Genomic DNA, 17748 nt, shown 5'->3' on the forward strand with positions numbered 1-17748 from the left:
CCTGAGTGTAAGGCACATATTATGTCCAATATATCATGTGGACAATTAGCTCTGGTTAGTTTTTGGAAGAATTTCACGTGGGAGACAGAATCAAATGCAGTATTTAGATCGACAAAGGCGAAAAATAGGGAGGTTTTGGAGTGCTGTGCTTGGGCTTTTAAAGAATTGAGGATCATGAGATTGATTGATGTCCCCAGCCCACAAACAAATCCAGTTTGATTAAGGTCTCGGCATTTGGTTTCTTGGGTCCAGTTGTTAAATGCTGATAAGACCAATCGAGTGAAAAATGTTCCCGGAGCGTCCAATACCGTTATCGGACGATAATTCGATGCTATATTTCGGTCTCCTTTTTTAAATATCGGGACTATGATGGAGGTACGTCATGAGTTTGGAATTCTCCGGGTTTGCAATATCTGATGGAATATATTATTCAAAATTTTTGCCCAGTGCCATGGATGTTGTTTCAGCATATAGTTGGTAATGCCATCCGGGCCTGCAGCTCTTGAGGATGATGATTTAGTAATAAGTGTCTCAATGATAACTTCCGAGCAATCTAAATTCCAGGATGATGAGTCCTGACCTTTGTGTTCATATGCTTGAAAGGATTTATCCATATATAGGTTGGAGAAATGCAATACCCATTGATTCTCCGTTACTCCATTTAATTGTGCTGTTTCGTTGTTTAAATTCGATGTTGAATTAAGTAAATACCAGATATGAGCAGAGTTCTTGTTCATTATGGCAGCCAGGAAGGTTTCCCCATCTTTTTGAAACAGCTGTTCTTTATAAGAGCGCACCCAGTTTTTGTAGCAAGATTTTAACGTTTTGCAGGCAGCAATCATTTTGGACCAAGGAAGTCGTCTTGCAGATCTTAATTCTCTACGATAAGCTTTTTTTTTTGAGACAGTAAATGATCATACGTATGGGCCGGAACACGACCAGAAGGGATAAAAAAGGTTCTATAGGCAGACAACAGATCTACGTATGATATTGCAGTCTGTGAATCACTCTTTTGTAGCAAATTGTCATTTAGATCTAGTAGTTTCGATGGGTACTACTTGAAGCGTGATTTGGCATTATTAACTATCAGCTTTTGTGACATCCATTGAGAATTGGTATCTGCTTCTGCTTTATCTCTCGACCAAGTGAGTAGAAGCATATGATGGTCACTGCTAGTTTGTTTCACTATCTTGAATTCTTTTGATGACATGAATTTCTTATTTGACAGATATAGGTAATCAATGGTACTTACTGAGGAACCTCTTTGCCACGTAGTTTGCGGAGGGATATCTCCGGGGAGAGATCCGTTGGCCATTCGCATGCCAAATTGCTTCATGAAGTTACTCCATTTATTGAATTCTGAAAGTTTACCCTGCACCCATCAAGCAGCGCAAACGTCTCCCTCACAGACACAACCGCAGATAACATCATACCTGCTCCTCACTGCCTAGAACATTTGCCATGGCACTCAGGAAGCCATAATGGCAGAAAGACATCACATGAAGACTCAGCAAATACCCTAAGACAACACCATCCCTGTTTCATGCAGTATCTAAACCTCAACACAGGATATCTTCAAGCATCAACTACTAAAGCCAGGTAACTGCCAGCAAGACTAATAATTTGAAATTTCTACGGAAACAGCAAGAACACTCACCACATTTTAACTAACCCTCAATTTATCTCCACCTTCCTCGACACACACAAATTAATCCAGCCACTTGCATACAACTTTTATAAAGACGCTCGTCCCAAACTTACACCTCTAACTACAACTGATATTCTCAGCCCCTGGCAAACACATACACACACTATCGGCAGGAGGCCGGCCCTCTGAGCACAAAGACTTCCATGCCTCCTACACATCACCTTTAGAAAGCTTACAAGCATTCAAAGCTCATAATACTTCCAATCTTCAACCTCAACACAAACCATTGCAATCTTGCTTTCCTTCTCCCCCTAACTAAGCAAATCCACTCACTCACCTGCACATTTGGCAGAGTGCCTCGAAACCATTAAAATTGCAGCGGTGTGCAGTACAAATCCTAATAACATAACAAGGATAACAAGGATATCCAACAAGTCAAATAGCCTCTTACCTTGAGAATTCATGAAATATGATTGGATTGTGTTACAATTGTTGTGGGGGGGCAGAGGGAGTAGGGCCGGAACCCCTCTCAGCCAGGATTGGGAGGCTTAATAAGGAGTAATCCAGAATGAATCCTACCACTGAGGTGGACGGTGGCAGCAGAGAGGGGGCCCTATTCCTAAGCACCCCCCCCCCTTGTTCCAATGTGTGTGTGTGTTTCAGACCCTTAACTCCAGTCTTGCCTAGTAGTACTGATACTGGCCCTTCTTTATCTTTACTTTCAAGGAGCCCCAGAGCGAGGCCAAGAGGCAACAGAGATAGGCCAGCGAGAGAACCACCATCAAAGCCCCATTTGCCAAACGGGAAAGAAGAGCCAAAAAGTACAGCCACTGCCCTGCAGAGATCTTATCACTGTGGCGTACCTATGAGAGCTAGAGAGAGCGAGAGAGCAGCCATCCCCAACACAGGGCAGAAACCTATGTCATGAGCGCAGCAGTATCAGTGTGCAAGCTTTCACCTTCAACCAAAGGTTCTATAGACCGCCAAGGACGAAGAGGGGGATAGGGAGTCCCTTTTCGCAAACTTGCTGGGACGGCCCACAGGAACTGGCCTTGGCACTCAAACTCTGATAATGAACTTCCTACAACACCCTGTTCATTTGCAGTGATCCTGTGTGGAGAAAGCGGCAGGGCTTATCCCCCTTTTTCATGACTTTTCCTTGCACATACACTCCGAGAGGGGACAAGAGGGCCAGATTGGTTAAGGAAAGGAGGGCAGTCCTCACAGGGAGAAGAATATTTAAACAGAGGTCTGAGGTAGGGGAGGAGGATTACGAAGAGGCAAGCAGGAGGAAGGAGGGAGCACCGGCTTGTGGAAGAGATTCATGGGTATTGGTTTAGGAGTGACAGTGGTTCTTCAGTGTGAGTTTGCACTTTGATGAGTCAGTGAGTAGTGAAAGCTAGAGTAATGTGTGAATGTGAATTGAATGGTATAGATAAGATGGAGTGCCTGAGTAGTGGTGTGGAAGGAGAGAGAGTAGGACTGGTGGGATGAGAGTAGTAGTAGTAGGAGGATTTTAGTAGTACTGGTGGTAGGAGAGTAGCATTGGTAGGAGGGAGAACATTAGTGGGGGGAGGAGAGCAGTAGCAGGAGGATGAGTGTAGTAGAAGGAAGAGAGGAGTAGTAGTGGGGAGGAGGGGAGTAAAATGAAAGAGCTAAATCAGCTTTCACCACCATTGATAGATTAATATTATGGCAGAAATTAGAGTATTTAGGCTGCCTGATGGGGATCTTATATTATCTCAAACGATTGCATAAGAACACCACTGTTTCCATCAGACTGGACTCGAGAGGCACCATACCACCATTGGTCGAACAAACTAAAGGGGTCAAACAGGGATGTGTTACAGCCCCACTTTTATAAAATGTGTACACTTCAGATCTATGCCGGTTTTTATCATCGACCCAGGACTGCCTACCCAAAATCGGTCAGACACATTGCACAGTTCTTGCACATGCCGACAATCTTGTCCTTTTAGATCACATGTTCTCTGGTATGCGGCGCATTACCAGTTCTCTTTGGGCGTATGCTGAACTTAATAGTCTCATGATCAACAAGGACAAGACATAGCTTATGCTATTCACTGCAAAGCAGGTAGCTTGTCCCAAACTAATTGCTCCTAACATGGCAATTATATATACTCCCATATATAAATATCTGGGAATAGAATTTGATGTGAAATCAGGTTATAAAATGTGTATTGAGACCCGTATTCAGAAGGCTAACCAACTAACCTCTATGATTGCTCAATTTAACAAAAGACAGAGTGTCTACATGCTGTTGGGGGCAATGTAGCTATACATGCAATGCCTGACTCCTGCCGTTATCTATGGCATTGAGAGCTTGGTGAACATCGGCTTGGAATGGTTACAGTGTGTGGAAGGTTGATTTTGGACATGCATATTAGGCTTGCCGCAATGTGTCCCTATGGCGATATTGCGTTTAGAACTGGGTCTACTCTCCCTCAAGGCCTTGGTGCTGAAGAAAAGAGCAGACATGATGCTTAAAATGACGACGGGCTCTGCCAACTTGCTGCTTAAGAGTCTTCATCAAGCAGAATGCAGATTGGGCCCCAGATCTAGTTTCAACTGCGCCATGAACACTGTTTTTAGCGATGTAGGTTGGACACCAGAGTGGGGTGACAACTGTCACACCCTTACCTGCACATTTGAAAAGCAGCTGGGGTTATGAAATTGGAACAAAAACTATAACCATCTTGCAAGTCTGAAGAGTTATTTGTTCGTCATTGATGTGCTATATAACTTTAGGAAAGTTCAACCATATTTAAGGTTATGCCCTTCTAGTAGAGTGAGGAGGTTCATACTGCTGCTGCGCATGAATCGACTACCTATACTAAGTGTATTAAGCCCCTCGCTCTAAAAAAGAGAAGAAGACTGTTTCTGCTGATTATGCCATATTAAATCAAATGCTGAAACAGCTAAGCATGTTATGACAGAATGCCCGCAGATGGGGGCAGACCTTGTGAAACACCTGGGCAAGTATATTCACCATCTAGAATTCATTCAAGATGAATACTTCTGGAAGCAATGTATTAACCCCTTAAATGGGGGATTACACATGGCTTTGTTCAGAGTATGGAAGATTGTGGAGGAGTGGGTAAGCCTGATGGCGGACGAAGAGAGGAATGATTGACAAGCCCATGAGTGGGGCTGAGCAATGACTGGGTATGTGTGAAATTAACCAGTTAGTAATATAAAAAAAACAATATATCAATGAAGTTTGGCATAAGTACCATCATTGTTGCCTTATGCCATCATTTATATCTTACCCCTTACTTTATTCTACTTGGCAAATATATATATAATTTGAGGATGTTACTAACATTTTTTTATCATCCTTATTTCAAGTACGTTTCTTTTGTTGTTGCACTGATCTTATGACGTATGTTGACCAAAAGAGTGACTGTTTTATTTTGCTTGTACTACCAGGAGAAGTATAAGTATAATGTAATGTAATGTAATGAAAAGTATGCATTTTAATAGAATGTTTTATTCTGTATCTTATTTCGTATTATATTATTTTATGTGTAAAGTTTATGTTAAACTATAACACATTAAATAAATAAAAATACATTTCAAAGAGAAGTAAAGTGGAGTGGGAGGAGATGTACATCAAAAGGAGGTGGCAGGAACTAGGAGGAATGAAACATCTGAAGGGCAGAAGACTGGTGTGGGGAGTAGGCCATAGGGATGTAAGAGTAGAAGAGAAGAGCGGTTGTGGGTGTAACTGAACTAAGCAGAATTCAACAAAGTTAGTGCAAGGCACTAGCCAAACTCCTATTAGCACACTAATTCTTGGTTTGAGTAGAATGAGTTAGGAAGACCTTGAGGGAGTTAGTCTGCATTCAGGAAACCATCTTCAGGAAAAGACTGACTTTTTCCAGTGGAGGTCATCATTTGCTAAAACTTACCGGGAGTTAAAGACGCCTGGCTTAGAGAGGAAGGTTGTGGTAAGATGAGAGAGAGATGAACGGCACTAGACTCTCACAAAGAAAATAAAAACCTTTGAACTCTCTGAGTCAGAGTTCTTTTGGTGCCTTCTGTGACAATCGACATGGGTGGAATTTTCCCATGCCTCGTATTCGTTCAAATGAATATCTAAACTATTTTCCTCCACACCAAAATGCACATTAAGATCCCCAACCACAATAACACAAGACAGATGCCAATGTTAGCAGTACCTATTTGAAGAAATGATTGTACAAAATGTGTATTTCATTTGAATCTAAAAGGGATGGTTCAGCTCTGCCACAGTAATTATGTATTGTTAATGTAAGGCAATCTTCATCAGAGAAAATCTAAAGCGGATCACCTGGATGTTATTGGAATAAGTAGACTCCAAAGAAAAGGAGGCTTACAATGAGGTAAAAAAAAAAACAAGACATCCCAAATTATGCCCTGTGTGCGCGAAGGTGGCTGGCATGAACTAGGTCACATAATCAGCAAGGATACATATATGAGTGACCAATTCTCTTTCAACAAGGTGATATCAAACTCAGCTATATACTGGTGCCAATCTGGATCCATCAGTATGATAGTTAAACCTGCTCTGATTCATGAAGGTATGGGCAATCTAGAGGGTTATAGGATATTTTGGTGAAAATCGATACATTTTTGAAGAACTGAACCTAGCTTCAGAGCATTCAGAATATCACAACTTTACAGTTGGATTTAAACACATCGTGCCACCAGAAATCGTATCGGCAATGGGAGATTGTTAGTCCAATTCAATTTTGGTGGAATATTATTTGCAGATCTGTGGGCATTCAAATGATTATAACGGCAAATAGGGAGACATCAGAGTGTGCTCACCATAGGAATATGTGGCCTGAGACCTTCTGACCCCAAAGAAGACTATAGCATCCGTTCTAAACTCTGCTAGAATGTTGCTTTTTGGTAAGCTATTAAAAGGAACTGTTCAACTTTGCAACATGCAATTTTGATAGCTGTTTAGTTGTTTTGTTATTTTTTACATTCTTTAAGTAAGTCACAAATGAATTCAACAGAATATTTGTATTTTCTATTTTTATGTACAGGGGTTGAATACACTTCATAATTTAAAGGAATTAAATCTAGCTGGAAACTTGATACACGCAATTGGTAAGTATTTTTGTATTTACAGTAATGCCAATGAAGTAGGAGACCTGAAAAACATGGACATGCTGTTCAAAAGAAACATTTGTCTTCTCAGTTTGTGTCTGGTGGATAGTCTTATTTTACTGAACCATTTTGTTACAGTAAATGATATTGTTGATAATTTCAAATTACAAGCCTATGAGTGATTACATTTTAATATATAACATTATATGTTACTGTATTACCTGATTTCATATTATGCGCTGCGTATAGCCAGGTACAGGCAAAGCAACACTGTTGTGAAAAACACATTTGCTTCCTCTAAAGGTTTAACATCTATCTCCTTAGCTCACTGTCTATGGAAAATATATCCCCTCTCTCTCCTTTTGTAGAAGCTCTTCCTCATCAACTAATGGTGATGACAGGGTTTTGAAGTACGTGAGCATAAGCAATCTGCATCCATAAGAATTCTGACCTGGTCTAGACTTTTGCAATCGTAAGTCATGTCACTGCAATGGGTGCAATTGCAGATGAGAAAATTAGAACAGGGAGGCTGTTGGCAGACTTGGGTACTAGATCTTCAAAGACAGATTTCTAGGTAGCTGCTATTACTTTTGAATGCCAGGGGTTGGTTGGTGGGATGGGGTTTAGGAAGGTGTTTGGTGTAATTGGCAGGTAGTTAAGGTAGGATCCATTGACAAGACGGAACAAGTATAACTTCAAGGGTCAGCTGAACCACAGGTGATAGTCCCAGGAGGATAGCTCAGCGGCAACGTGCTCGCCTTGGAAACAAGACGACCCAAAGCAACACAGGTTTGATCCCTGCGTCCGCCTTCGAAACCTCCGGTTATTAAGCGTGTTATAAATACGCAACTAAGAGACATATTCCTGTAACAGCGCCTCGATACCCCCGGGCTGTGTGAGCGCTTTAAAAATGCAAATAAATAAAATAAATATGTTTCAGCGCACAGGGAAGCTTTATTGATGAGCTTTGGAAGGATAGGCATATTCTGCCCAAAATGTATACTTTGGTTGGTAGTTAACAGGGCCTGCGAGGGCAACCAAAGGCATGTGTTCAGCTTGTGGTGTGGGATCCCTATTGGTAGTGAGGTAGGTGGGTGCAGGGTTATAGATAGCTGGAAAGATAGCTCAGTGCTAACCTCAAGCAGTGTATTCAAACTGCAGAATATATATTTGAATCGAGGTAGTGCCAACTCAGCCCTTATCCTTTTAAGGTTGATAAATTGATTACCTTTAAATTGCGTAATAATAACTGAGGAACCTGAGGGCGTTCTTGCATCTACTCACATTGGATCCTCTTCCCAGGTGGCTAGGGAAAGGCCATCGCTTTTGGATCCTGAGCCTGGGGTGGAGAAGTGAGGGAAGATCTCCTGGGTGGAGGTTCCTTGGGGACTGGGGATGAAATGTCCTTAGGTGAAACGCGGTACCCCTTTTTTCCATTTCAGGAGGAACCCTCAATCCTAGAAGCAGTTATGGGGTATTGTTACCCCTGTCCCCGGGCCAAGAAAACACCAGGAGATAGTATCAATATAAGAACACCCAGAAGAGGGTGAAGAAGAAAATGCTTAAGTGGGTGACATATGAGACATGGTATCCCCATGTTCTTATTAAAACCAACCTAACCCTTCATTTGCCTTTATAGATCATTGCAACACATCTCCCCACATTTCCCCCTCATTCAAACCACTCTAGTACTGGGACAAGGCAGAGGAAACTTGGAGTAGTGAACACCAGTAACACATTTCACCATTCTAGTACTAGGACGAGGAAGAGGCGGAGTAGTGAACACTAGTAACTGTTTTCACCACTCTAGTACTGAGACGAGGAAGAGGCATGCATAGTGTTGTAAAGGACAGGCACGTCGCAAGATCTCCACTAATGGCAACCAGGCAATTACAATTTGGAATTCACACCTGCAACCTATCAAGTGGTTGCAGGTGTATAAGAAGGGAGTAGACCAGCATGGAAGCCTGTTTGTGAGAAGACTGCTGAGGTGGGACCTGCAGGAGAGACAGGACGCTGACAGAAGGACCCCCCAATGGACTGTGGAGCCCAGGAGTTTGACAGACTGCGAGCAAACCACAATTGGGGACGCCTCAATAGTCCATGGTGTCCTGCCGGAGCAGCGGGCATAGTGAGAGAACGAGTAACCGGCAGCGTTCATAGAGGAACAACTGAGCTGCTGGTCATGTGCCGAGTGAATCCAAAGTGCGAGCGGGGCTCGCGAATTAAGGAAGAGACCGACAGCATCTACAGAAGGGAAGCGTAGCTGGCGGTCATGTGCAGATCGAAACCGAAGTGCGAGAGGGGCACACGAACGAAACAAGACGTGCCGGCGAAAGCTGAAGCAAGGTGCACCGCTGCCTGGTGGAGTCACTGAGGACTGGTGAGTACAGAGGGTAAGCCACTTGTGCCGGGAACTCCTGGGGCTGTAAGGGCAACCCGAAATGGAAGCTGGATGAATGAAATGCATACACATGAGAAACTGAACTGGAGAAAATATTAAAAGTCATTTAACCTGCAAGCGGCGGGGTGGAAGATTGTGCCGATTGAATACCGAACTAAATGAAAGCTTTTGGGCAAAGCTATGAGCCTAAATGTGCATGAACTACAGATACTGCCCATTTGAAAGCCAAACATAAACCTGTATGAATCGCAAAAGAAAGCAGAGATGGGAAATTTAAAGTGAACACAAGAACAAAGTGGTAAAGAAACAAAATATCCATAAAAGTGAAATTAATGCAAGAATACAGTGTGACAATGCCAAAGACTCGCAAAGGAGTGGCACTTTGTGGCGAAGCCAAGAGGCTAACAAGGAGAACCTAGGGTTCCTGGTTGTGCGACCTGTAGTGGGTGGACCATGCGGTCTGACAACAGAGTCTAGACCTGGGAGCCCTATCTGTGAGAAGATAAGAAGGTTAAGTGTGAATCCTAATACACATAGAAACACAGAAGGACCTTTGTGGGCAGGGGAGCCTAGGGCTCCTGGTTGTGCGACCTGTGTTGGGTAAACTGTGCAGTCTGATAACTGCATCTAGACCAGGCGAGCCCCAACTGTGAAAAGCCAAGGAGGTTGCTGAAGAAAACCAAGGGAAAGCAACCTGTTGAACTGGTAAGAAAACCAAAGCAGCATAAAGTTGATGTGGAACTAAGCTTGAACTTTGAGAGATTGAGAACAAGTACAAGGTGCCTGTTTGTACTTGGGGAAGGGAACGCCAAGGTGTCGTGGAACTGTCTTGAACTTGGGGAAGAGAACCCCAAGGTTTTTGTGGAACTGCTTGAAATCCAGATCCTTTGTTAGAACTTTATTGAACGTGGGGAAAGGGGAGCTAAAGATTAAGTCAGGAGCTGGAAGGAGCTCAAAACATTATTCTAAACACCATTTCCTTCATTATTGACATCCTACACATTGTTTAGCTTTAGTTGTTAGGGCAAGTATGGGTTTTGGACACAGACCCTCCTATTCCGCTAAAAGTCCTCCACATGCACATTCATGCTTGCATTGTAACCACAGCATAGCATAACCCCTAAGCTCAATGTTTATTACCAATGTGAAACGTACTCTGTAACTCGGTTTACTTCTGTAAACATATTCCTATGTTTGTGTTCAAGACTAAGTCTGCTGTAACAGCGCCACAATGCCCCAGGGCAGTTTTGTGCGCTTTATAAATGCAAATAAATAAATAAAAAAGACAGACTTTTAAGTTGAACTTTCTGTCTCAGACTTTCCTTATTTTCTTTAGGTAGGGAAATCTCACCTTAGGAAAGGGCAAGTAAATAAAACCTTTTTGTTTTGTGAGGTAGGCATGGTATCACAGATAAGGACACAGAAACAAAAGGTATGTTTCTACCCCTTTAAGTTTGACTGGGGATGGAGACTTCCTAGCTGGCCCTATTTCTATAACGGGAGAAGTCTCGACCATCAAAGTAAAATAAAATGGTCCAAGTCAGTCAGTCAGTCAAACAAAGGATCCAGTCTGTGTCAGACACCTATGCTTGCTCTCAGATTTCACAATAACCAAGTGTGGAAAAGGTATGAAATTAAATAGTGTATCAAAAGAATGTCAGAATGGCAATGAAAGTGGTTTACCCACTCCCTTCCAAAAGTTCAGTTCATTGGGGTTCTTAGAAAGTTCCTTCAAGGTGGGTAGTATGCACAGTTCAAAGATTTCTCATAAACCTGTTAGGCTTCCCTCGCCTATTTCAATATCAATTCAATATGCATCACAGTTCTCTTGAATGTAGTCTTTTGGGCTTCCCTCACCTGGATTCGCAATTCTCAAACAAACAGATATTCACTAAGTTCCGTTTTAGTTACTTTTAACGGCTGCCCTTGCCTGTCTTCAAACACTTAAACATGGCTGAAACACTTTCCAGCTAAACGGCTCCGCTTCACAGAGCTCAGGGAGAACTCTCTTCCCCAAACTTTGTACTTCTCTTTCACAATGTTCACCTGTCAGAGACCGCCACAAGTGCATACTATTATCATCCCCATCCATGACCACTCTGACAGCAGGGTCCTTATCATAATTGCCTTGTCATAGACTTTCCCAACCGCACAATATTCTCACCCCTATCTGTGACCACTCTGACGATAGGGTTGCTTTGTCAATGTCCGTGCCTCTTGTACTTGGTTTCGCAGAACGGGCCCTCGGCCACTCTGTTCCTTATTTCACAAAAATATCCGTTTGCTTTCCTATTAGCCTTTCCAGATCTCTGCACGCTCTTTCCCTCAAGCCCTTTCCTTCAATGGCTTTCAACACATTTTGCTTTCATTATTCACCGTTTTGTTATCTTTCAAGAAGCGCTTAACAATGTGCCTTCGCACACGGCACCGCTCCATTACTTTGTTTCTCATCGACTTCCTTGCCAGCGAAAATACGTTCAGGCTTTCAGTTCAATGTATTTATCCTTGCATGCAACACTGTAGCTTTCACAATTGCACATATCACAAAGCGGGCTCTCCCTTTCTTTGAACTCACTAGCTGTGATTGCTTTTGCGCGTCCTTCGGTTTTTAGCTCGTCGAGGTCAGGGTCTTGCCCACCTGTCCCTCAGAAACTCCCTGGCGGCCTCGATACCCTGGGATGGAAACAAGCAGTTTGCTCGCTCATGGAGGAAAGTGATTAGCCAGCCCCTCAGCTCCCTTCACTGAACTCTCCCGGCTTCTTGGAGAAATAGTTCCCTCGGCACGCTTTCTCCTGCCTCAGCTCACAGCCTGTCAGCATCCCGTTCTCCCTGGCCTGGTTCTCGGCAGCTCTCTCTAAACTGCTCTTCCGTTTCGCCATCCAGCTTGCCTTTGTTTTTTGGCACCTGTCTAGCTCCACGTGTCTTTCTGTGCTCCACGTGTCTTTCTGTGCTCCACCATTTATAGTTTGGAAAACGGTCCATGAGTTTCAGGTATGTGTGATTGTGAGTGCATGACCCTGCCTGGCCTTATTAGTGGGACAAGGCCAATTAGGTTACTAGTGTTAATCTTCCTAGTCTCACTCTTACTCTTCCTTATCTCAGTAGTTGGGCTGATAAAGAAAGGAGGGGTGTTATGGGAGTTGTAGTATCCATAAAGGTTGAGGGAATATGGGGTAAATAAATGTCAGAAAATGAGGGATACCATGTCTCACCTTGCGGTGTCTCCTCCCCACTCTCTGAGGACCCCCTACCCAGGTGGTCCTCCCTCGCTAGTCCACCCCCAGGGTCGGGATCCAAGAGCAATAGCCCTTCCCTAGCCACCTGAATAAGGGATCCCTGGGGACTGAGTAGTGAAACACCTTCATGTTTTTCACATACCCTTCCCCTATGCGATATGGACGGGACTGCTTCACAGGGTAACCTCGAAAGGAAATCCACATTACCCTGGTCTTTCCCTTTTCTATATTCCACTGTGTAGCAGTAAGGTTGCAAATCCAGAAACCATTGCATAACCCGCGGATTTGATTCCTTTCACTGACTTATCCATACAATGGCAGAATGCTCAGTGATTAGTTTTCATTTTATTCCTAATAGATAGTACTTAAGATGTAGGATGGCCCATTTTATAGCGAGAGCTTCTAACTCCTAAAGGAAGTGATTTTTCTCTCTGGCAAAGAGTGTTCTACTTGCAAATAGTGTAGGGTGTTCTAAGCCGTCATGACTCTGTGATAAGACAGCACCTAATCCAGTCAGGGAAGCATCAGTTTGACGAATTCAATCTTTGGAAAGGTCTGGCTACTTTTAAAATGGGATTTTGACATAAGGTTTTATTTTATGATTTCTGTACGTATTCCTGGTCAATAAAGTGTTCCACTAACCTGGGCTTGAGTGTTTACTTGTCCTAAATGTCCCCCTGCTAGATGTGAATGGGCAATTTCAAGCACAATCTTTCGGTACCTTCGAACAACCCTTGTTTCAGGAAAAAGAAAGGACCTCCTTACTCCTACGTCCCATCCCCTTTCCTCCATACTTTCCATCAGAGCACTTTTAAGCATCAAAAAATGTTTTGTCCTTTTATTTGTATGCAGGGCCACCACACGTGACCGTAGCGCATTCCTGAGCTCCGCCCCATGCATCGCCCTTTAGTCCTTTTCTCTGCATGGTCGGGGTCAGACGCACTTGAATCTTAGGGATTTTTTTTCTTTTTGTTCCCTTGTCCTTCATATTCCTGCTCCGGTTCCACAGTCTTCTGTCTTCCGTCTATGCCGCAGCGTCTGGGATTCGTGTGCTGTTTTTCATGCAAAAGTCATTTCTCGAGGGCGGTTCCCCTCTCTCTCTGTCTTGAGTCCTTGGGCCCGGAACACCAGTGGGACTCGTGCTTCTACTGCGACTCCCTCTCCGTCCGGGCACTCGATCGTCGGCTTGTCAGGTGGAAGGAGGTGTTCCAGCGGATTCCTCTTCCACATTTACAGCAGTTAATTGAAGAAAAAAGGAAGCAGACAGTAAGTTCCTTCCTTTTGAGTGCACCCCGGCCAGGGGACTCCTTCCGGGGTCTTCTGGTTCTGGGAGTGGCCCAAGTGGCTCTGGTGCCAGGGATTTCCCTGAGGTATACCGAAAAGGATCTAAACCTGGACTCCGTAGTTTCCTCTGAGGTTCCCTGTAAGGGGGCTGCCAGGACCGGATCTTAATCTGAGGTCCCCCATCTGTGGGCTAAAGGTAAGCCCAGTATTTCTGGGGCTGTTGTCACCAGAGTAATTCCTGATGTTTCCAAATCTGGAACTAAGTGTACCGAGACTCGTCTCGAGGTTCCCATTAAGGCGAAACGCACCGGGGTTACCCACGAGGATCTCCGACTTGGGGCTATATCTAAGACTGGCAAGATCGAGGAGCCCCTCTGAGGGCTCTGGCTACAGGGGGTGACCCTAAAGCTTCCCACACTCAGGCCTTTGGTCGAACCGATCCTGATGAGAGGACAAAGAAGCTATTTAAACACCTTAAGTCTTTGAGTACCGGCTCCGCTGAGGTTCCTAATTCTCCAACAATCTCTAAGGGGTCGCAAAACCCCTCTAGATATGCTAGTACCGGCTCTGCCGAGATACCCTGTCACAAGGCTAAAATGGAACATAAGTCCCCCGATACCCCTGTAGTTACCACGGCCTCAATGACACCTATGATGCAGTTCACCTCAGGGAGTAATAAAATGATGGTCCAACCCCTATGGTCTGTGGCAGCCATTTTGACTACCTCTCTCACACCAACGCGCTCAATGGCTGGTTTCGAGGGTCCTGTTTTTGGGGTGGAGCAGCCTTTTCCACGTAATGTGGATAATAAGAATCTGTTCCTCCATCTGATGGATTGGCGTGCTCATTTTCCACTGCCACACACAGTCTCGCTCCCTCTTACATCCGCTCCCTTTGTGTACTTGGATCCATTTTGCGGAGGGCCTTCCTGGCAACCATCCTCTTTGCAATCCCGGGGGTATCCCGGGGGTATGCTCCTTCCGAGCGGCCTCTACCCACTCCAGTGTCTAGGCCTTCTTTGAGGCTGCTTTTTTTGGCAAGTTGCAGGCGCTTATGCACTCTGATCCAATTAAGGCATACTTTAAGGATTTTTTCAAAAACATTATCCTAAACCACATGAACTGCAACGTGCTCCGGTTACTCCTCTACACGTCCCGGTAGTGACACCTCCTCCCCCACTTCCAGTGGGGCCGCTGCCTTCACTGCCTCCACTTTTACCTGTGCTAAGGGCTCAGTTGCACAGTCAAGTCTGCCCACGGGGTCTGAGGTGCCATGTGCTGTGGATCAGGATTCTGTTCCCCCCGCACTGGATGAAGAACAAGTGGATCAGGATATTGATGACCCACCTTGCTCCGTTAGAGCCTTCCACAACGGGGTTGTGGATATGATGGCATTGCAGGAGCTTCCAGGAGCTCCCACTTATCTGGTTGGGATTATAGCTTCTAGCGGATCTTGCAAGCATGTACTTTCTGCAACACATTCCCCATTGGCTTTAGTTAATACTATATTCAAGTCCCAGTGTCATGTGCTGCTGTCCAGTCATTTGGTCGAAAGACATTTGGTCGAAAGACAAATGGTCGACGGAATTTGGTCGAAAGCCAAATGGTCGATTTTTTTTTTAATTTATATATATATATTTTTTTAGGTTTTTGTTTAGGGAAAAAAGGTTTTTTTAGAAAAAAAGGGGGTTAAGGGGGGGGACCCACCCAAAAAAAAAAAAAATGAAAATACAAAAAAAAATGGTGTCGACCTTTTTTTTCTACCAAATGACTGGTAACCGTCATGCGCTATGTCATCAGAGATGACCCAGCTGCGTGCTACTTATCTTCTGCGGCTCCTGTCTGTGTACCCGGTTCTTGGGGGCGGCCCAGCATGTCCAGCCATTCCATAGCATCCTCCGGCTTCTCGAAAAACAGGGTTTTGTTCTTGTAGAACACTTTCATTTTGGCTGGATAAAGCAACATATATTTGTGGCCAGCCTCTCTCAACCTCCTTTTCACCGCCCCGAAGCTCATCCTACTGCGTTGTACGTATAAAGTGTAATCCGGGTATGCTGTGATTTTCGCCGGCCCCCTTTCGATCGTTCCCCCGCTTCCGGAAGAATTCGAGTATCTTCTCCCGATCCTGGTAATTTAGATTCTTTGCAATCAGGGGGGGTTCCCGGGGACGGTCTCCTCGCCAAGGCCCTATGCGCCCTTTCAACTGCAAACCCTTGGGTCAGTGCTCCACCGGTTATTTCCTGCAGAAGCATGGATTCCACATATTCCGTAGGGTTAGGCCCCTCCATTCCCTCTGGCAGTCCAACAATACGAATGTTATTGCGTCTGGCACGCCCTTCTGCCTCCTCAGCTCTGTTTTCCAGGTTACCCACACGCTGTACAAGGGCATGGAGTTCCGATCCGTGGGCGGCGCATGCCGCCGTGTTTTGGGGCCATCTCCTTTTCCAAGTTTCCAGTGCGCTCTGCGAGCGTCCTCACGTCCTGTCTCAGCAAATTGACTTCTTCCTGGACCGCTCCGATCTTAAGGTCCCATCCCACCTTTAGTTCATTCATTGCCAGGCCCAGTTTGGTCTCCCAGGCAACTTTCAGGTCTGCGATCGCCGCTAGCACCTCCTGGATCGTGCCTGGTGTCTCCTCTGCCGCCGTGGCAGTGTTGTCTTTGCTCTTGCCCCCTGGGCTGTTTGGTTCTGGGTCTGACAATTTTATTAGACATTATGCAGTGCGGTCCGGGCGTGGGCCAGCCGCGCCACCCTACGCGCAACTGCCAATGTGGCACTGGGCCAATCGTAGCGTTTGGGGGTCGCTTCAGCCTTGTCTGGGACTGGACTGTGTCCTCCCCCGTGCCTGTGCCCATGCAGTGTCGCCCCACCGGCCCCTGCCGTATTTCCTGCAGTAGCCGGCGGTCAGGCGCACTTGCTGACCCCGCGCTCCTCCACTCCCATGCTCCGCTGGCCCCGAGGCTGCCCAGCCCACAGGCTCGCCCTGAGTGCTCTCCCCGGCTCCTCGGCTAAAGAGGCTGCCTTATACTTTTCCTGGGGCCCATCAAGTGCTCTGGGGTGAGCCTCTTCCTCTGTCCTTCCCCTGTAGCCTGTAATAGGATGCCGTTGGTGCCACAATGTTCGGGGGGCAAATCTGATCATATTAGGGATACTCCTCCGCTATCCGTTGCACTATAAGGATGGGCTGTGTCCTCCCACGTATTTGCATCCGCTTGGTGTTACTCCGCTGACCCCCCAGTGCTCAGGCAATTCCTCAGTCTCCACTCCTTTCCACGCCAGGGCCCGTCCGGGTTCCACCACCTTCAGGCCTGCAGGCGTGTCCCCGGCACCACTGACCCGCCCAGTGCTGACCCTAGCTCTGTTTTGCCCTGCTCCTCAATGGTGGGAGCTTCCAGAGCTCAGTTCCTATCAGGGCAGCCTATTCTGTTGAGCCTGTGCGCATGGCTCCCGGGCTACAGTGTCATCGTTTCGTGGCGCTTGGAACGTTGATCGTTTACTTTGTTACTTGTATCCTTTGCAGTCCTCGCATCGCACTATGCCCGAAGCGCCATGCGGGGGAGCCGCGTTCTGCAGCACTTCCCGGGGCTTCCTCAGCACCTCTCAGCCTGTGTTGTACGTCTCCTCCGCATCCGGGGAGGCTCCACCGGTGCGCTCCAGGCCAATGCGGCCCCTCCAGTCCCCCGCCGGGGGGTTACTTCTCCCTGAGGGGCCGGCACCTCAAGGTGCACTCGATCCTCCCGGCTCACAGCCCGTATGGGCTGATTTATACGCACGGCGGGCCGATGCCCGCGCTGTTTCACGGAGCGCCCGGCTCTCACTGTGCTGCCCAACACCAGCCCCGGCAGCCCTCTGTCAGGTTCTGTCATGCCGGGCACTGGCCGGGGCCTGTCCTCCGCTCCTCCTATGGCCCACTCGGCACCAACTCGGCCGGAGCTCCAGCGCCTCCAGGCAAGCCCGGCGCGAACTGCCTCCCGGAGCCGTGTGTCGGATGCGATGCTGCCAACGCTACTCGCCTCTACCTCTCGCCACGTCTTGTTGGCGGTGCAGGTCGTGGCCA

At 46.1% G+C, this 17748-nt stretch overlaps 1 protein-coding gene across 2 annotated transcripts in view; it reads left to right on the forward strand.

Moving 5' to 3' along the window:
* LRRC9 (leucine rich repeat containing 9) overlaps positions 1–17748 on the forward strand; it is a 2495628-nt gene that overhangs the window by 344548 nt on the left and 2133332 nt on the right. For both annotated transcript variants that reach the window (XM_069638901.1, XM_069638902.1), the window contains one exon: positions 6706–6769. In XM_069638901.1, the coding sequence (XP_069495002.1) occupies positions 6706–6769 (64 nt within the window). The remainder of the gene's footprint in view (positions 1–6705; positions 6770–17748) is intronic.

This window comes from Ambystoma mexicanum, chromosome 14 (genome assembly GCF_040938575.1).
Source record: "Ambystoma mexicanum isolate Mex_15411 chromosome 14, UKY_AmexF1_1, whole genome shotgun sequence".
Classification (NCBI taxonomy): Eukaryota; Metazoa; Chordata; class Amphibia; order Caudata; family Ambystomatidae; genus Ambystoma; species Ambystoma mexicanum.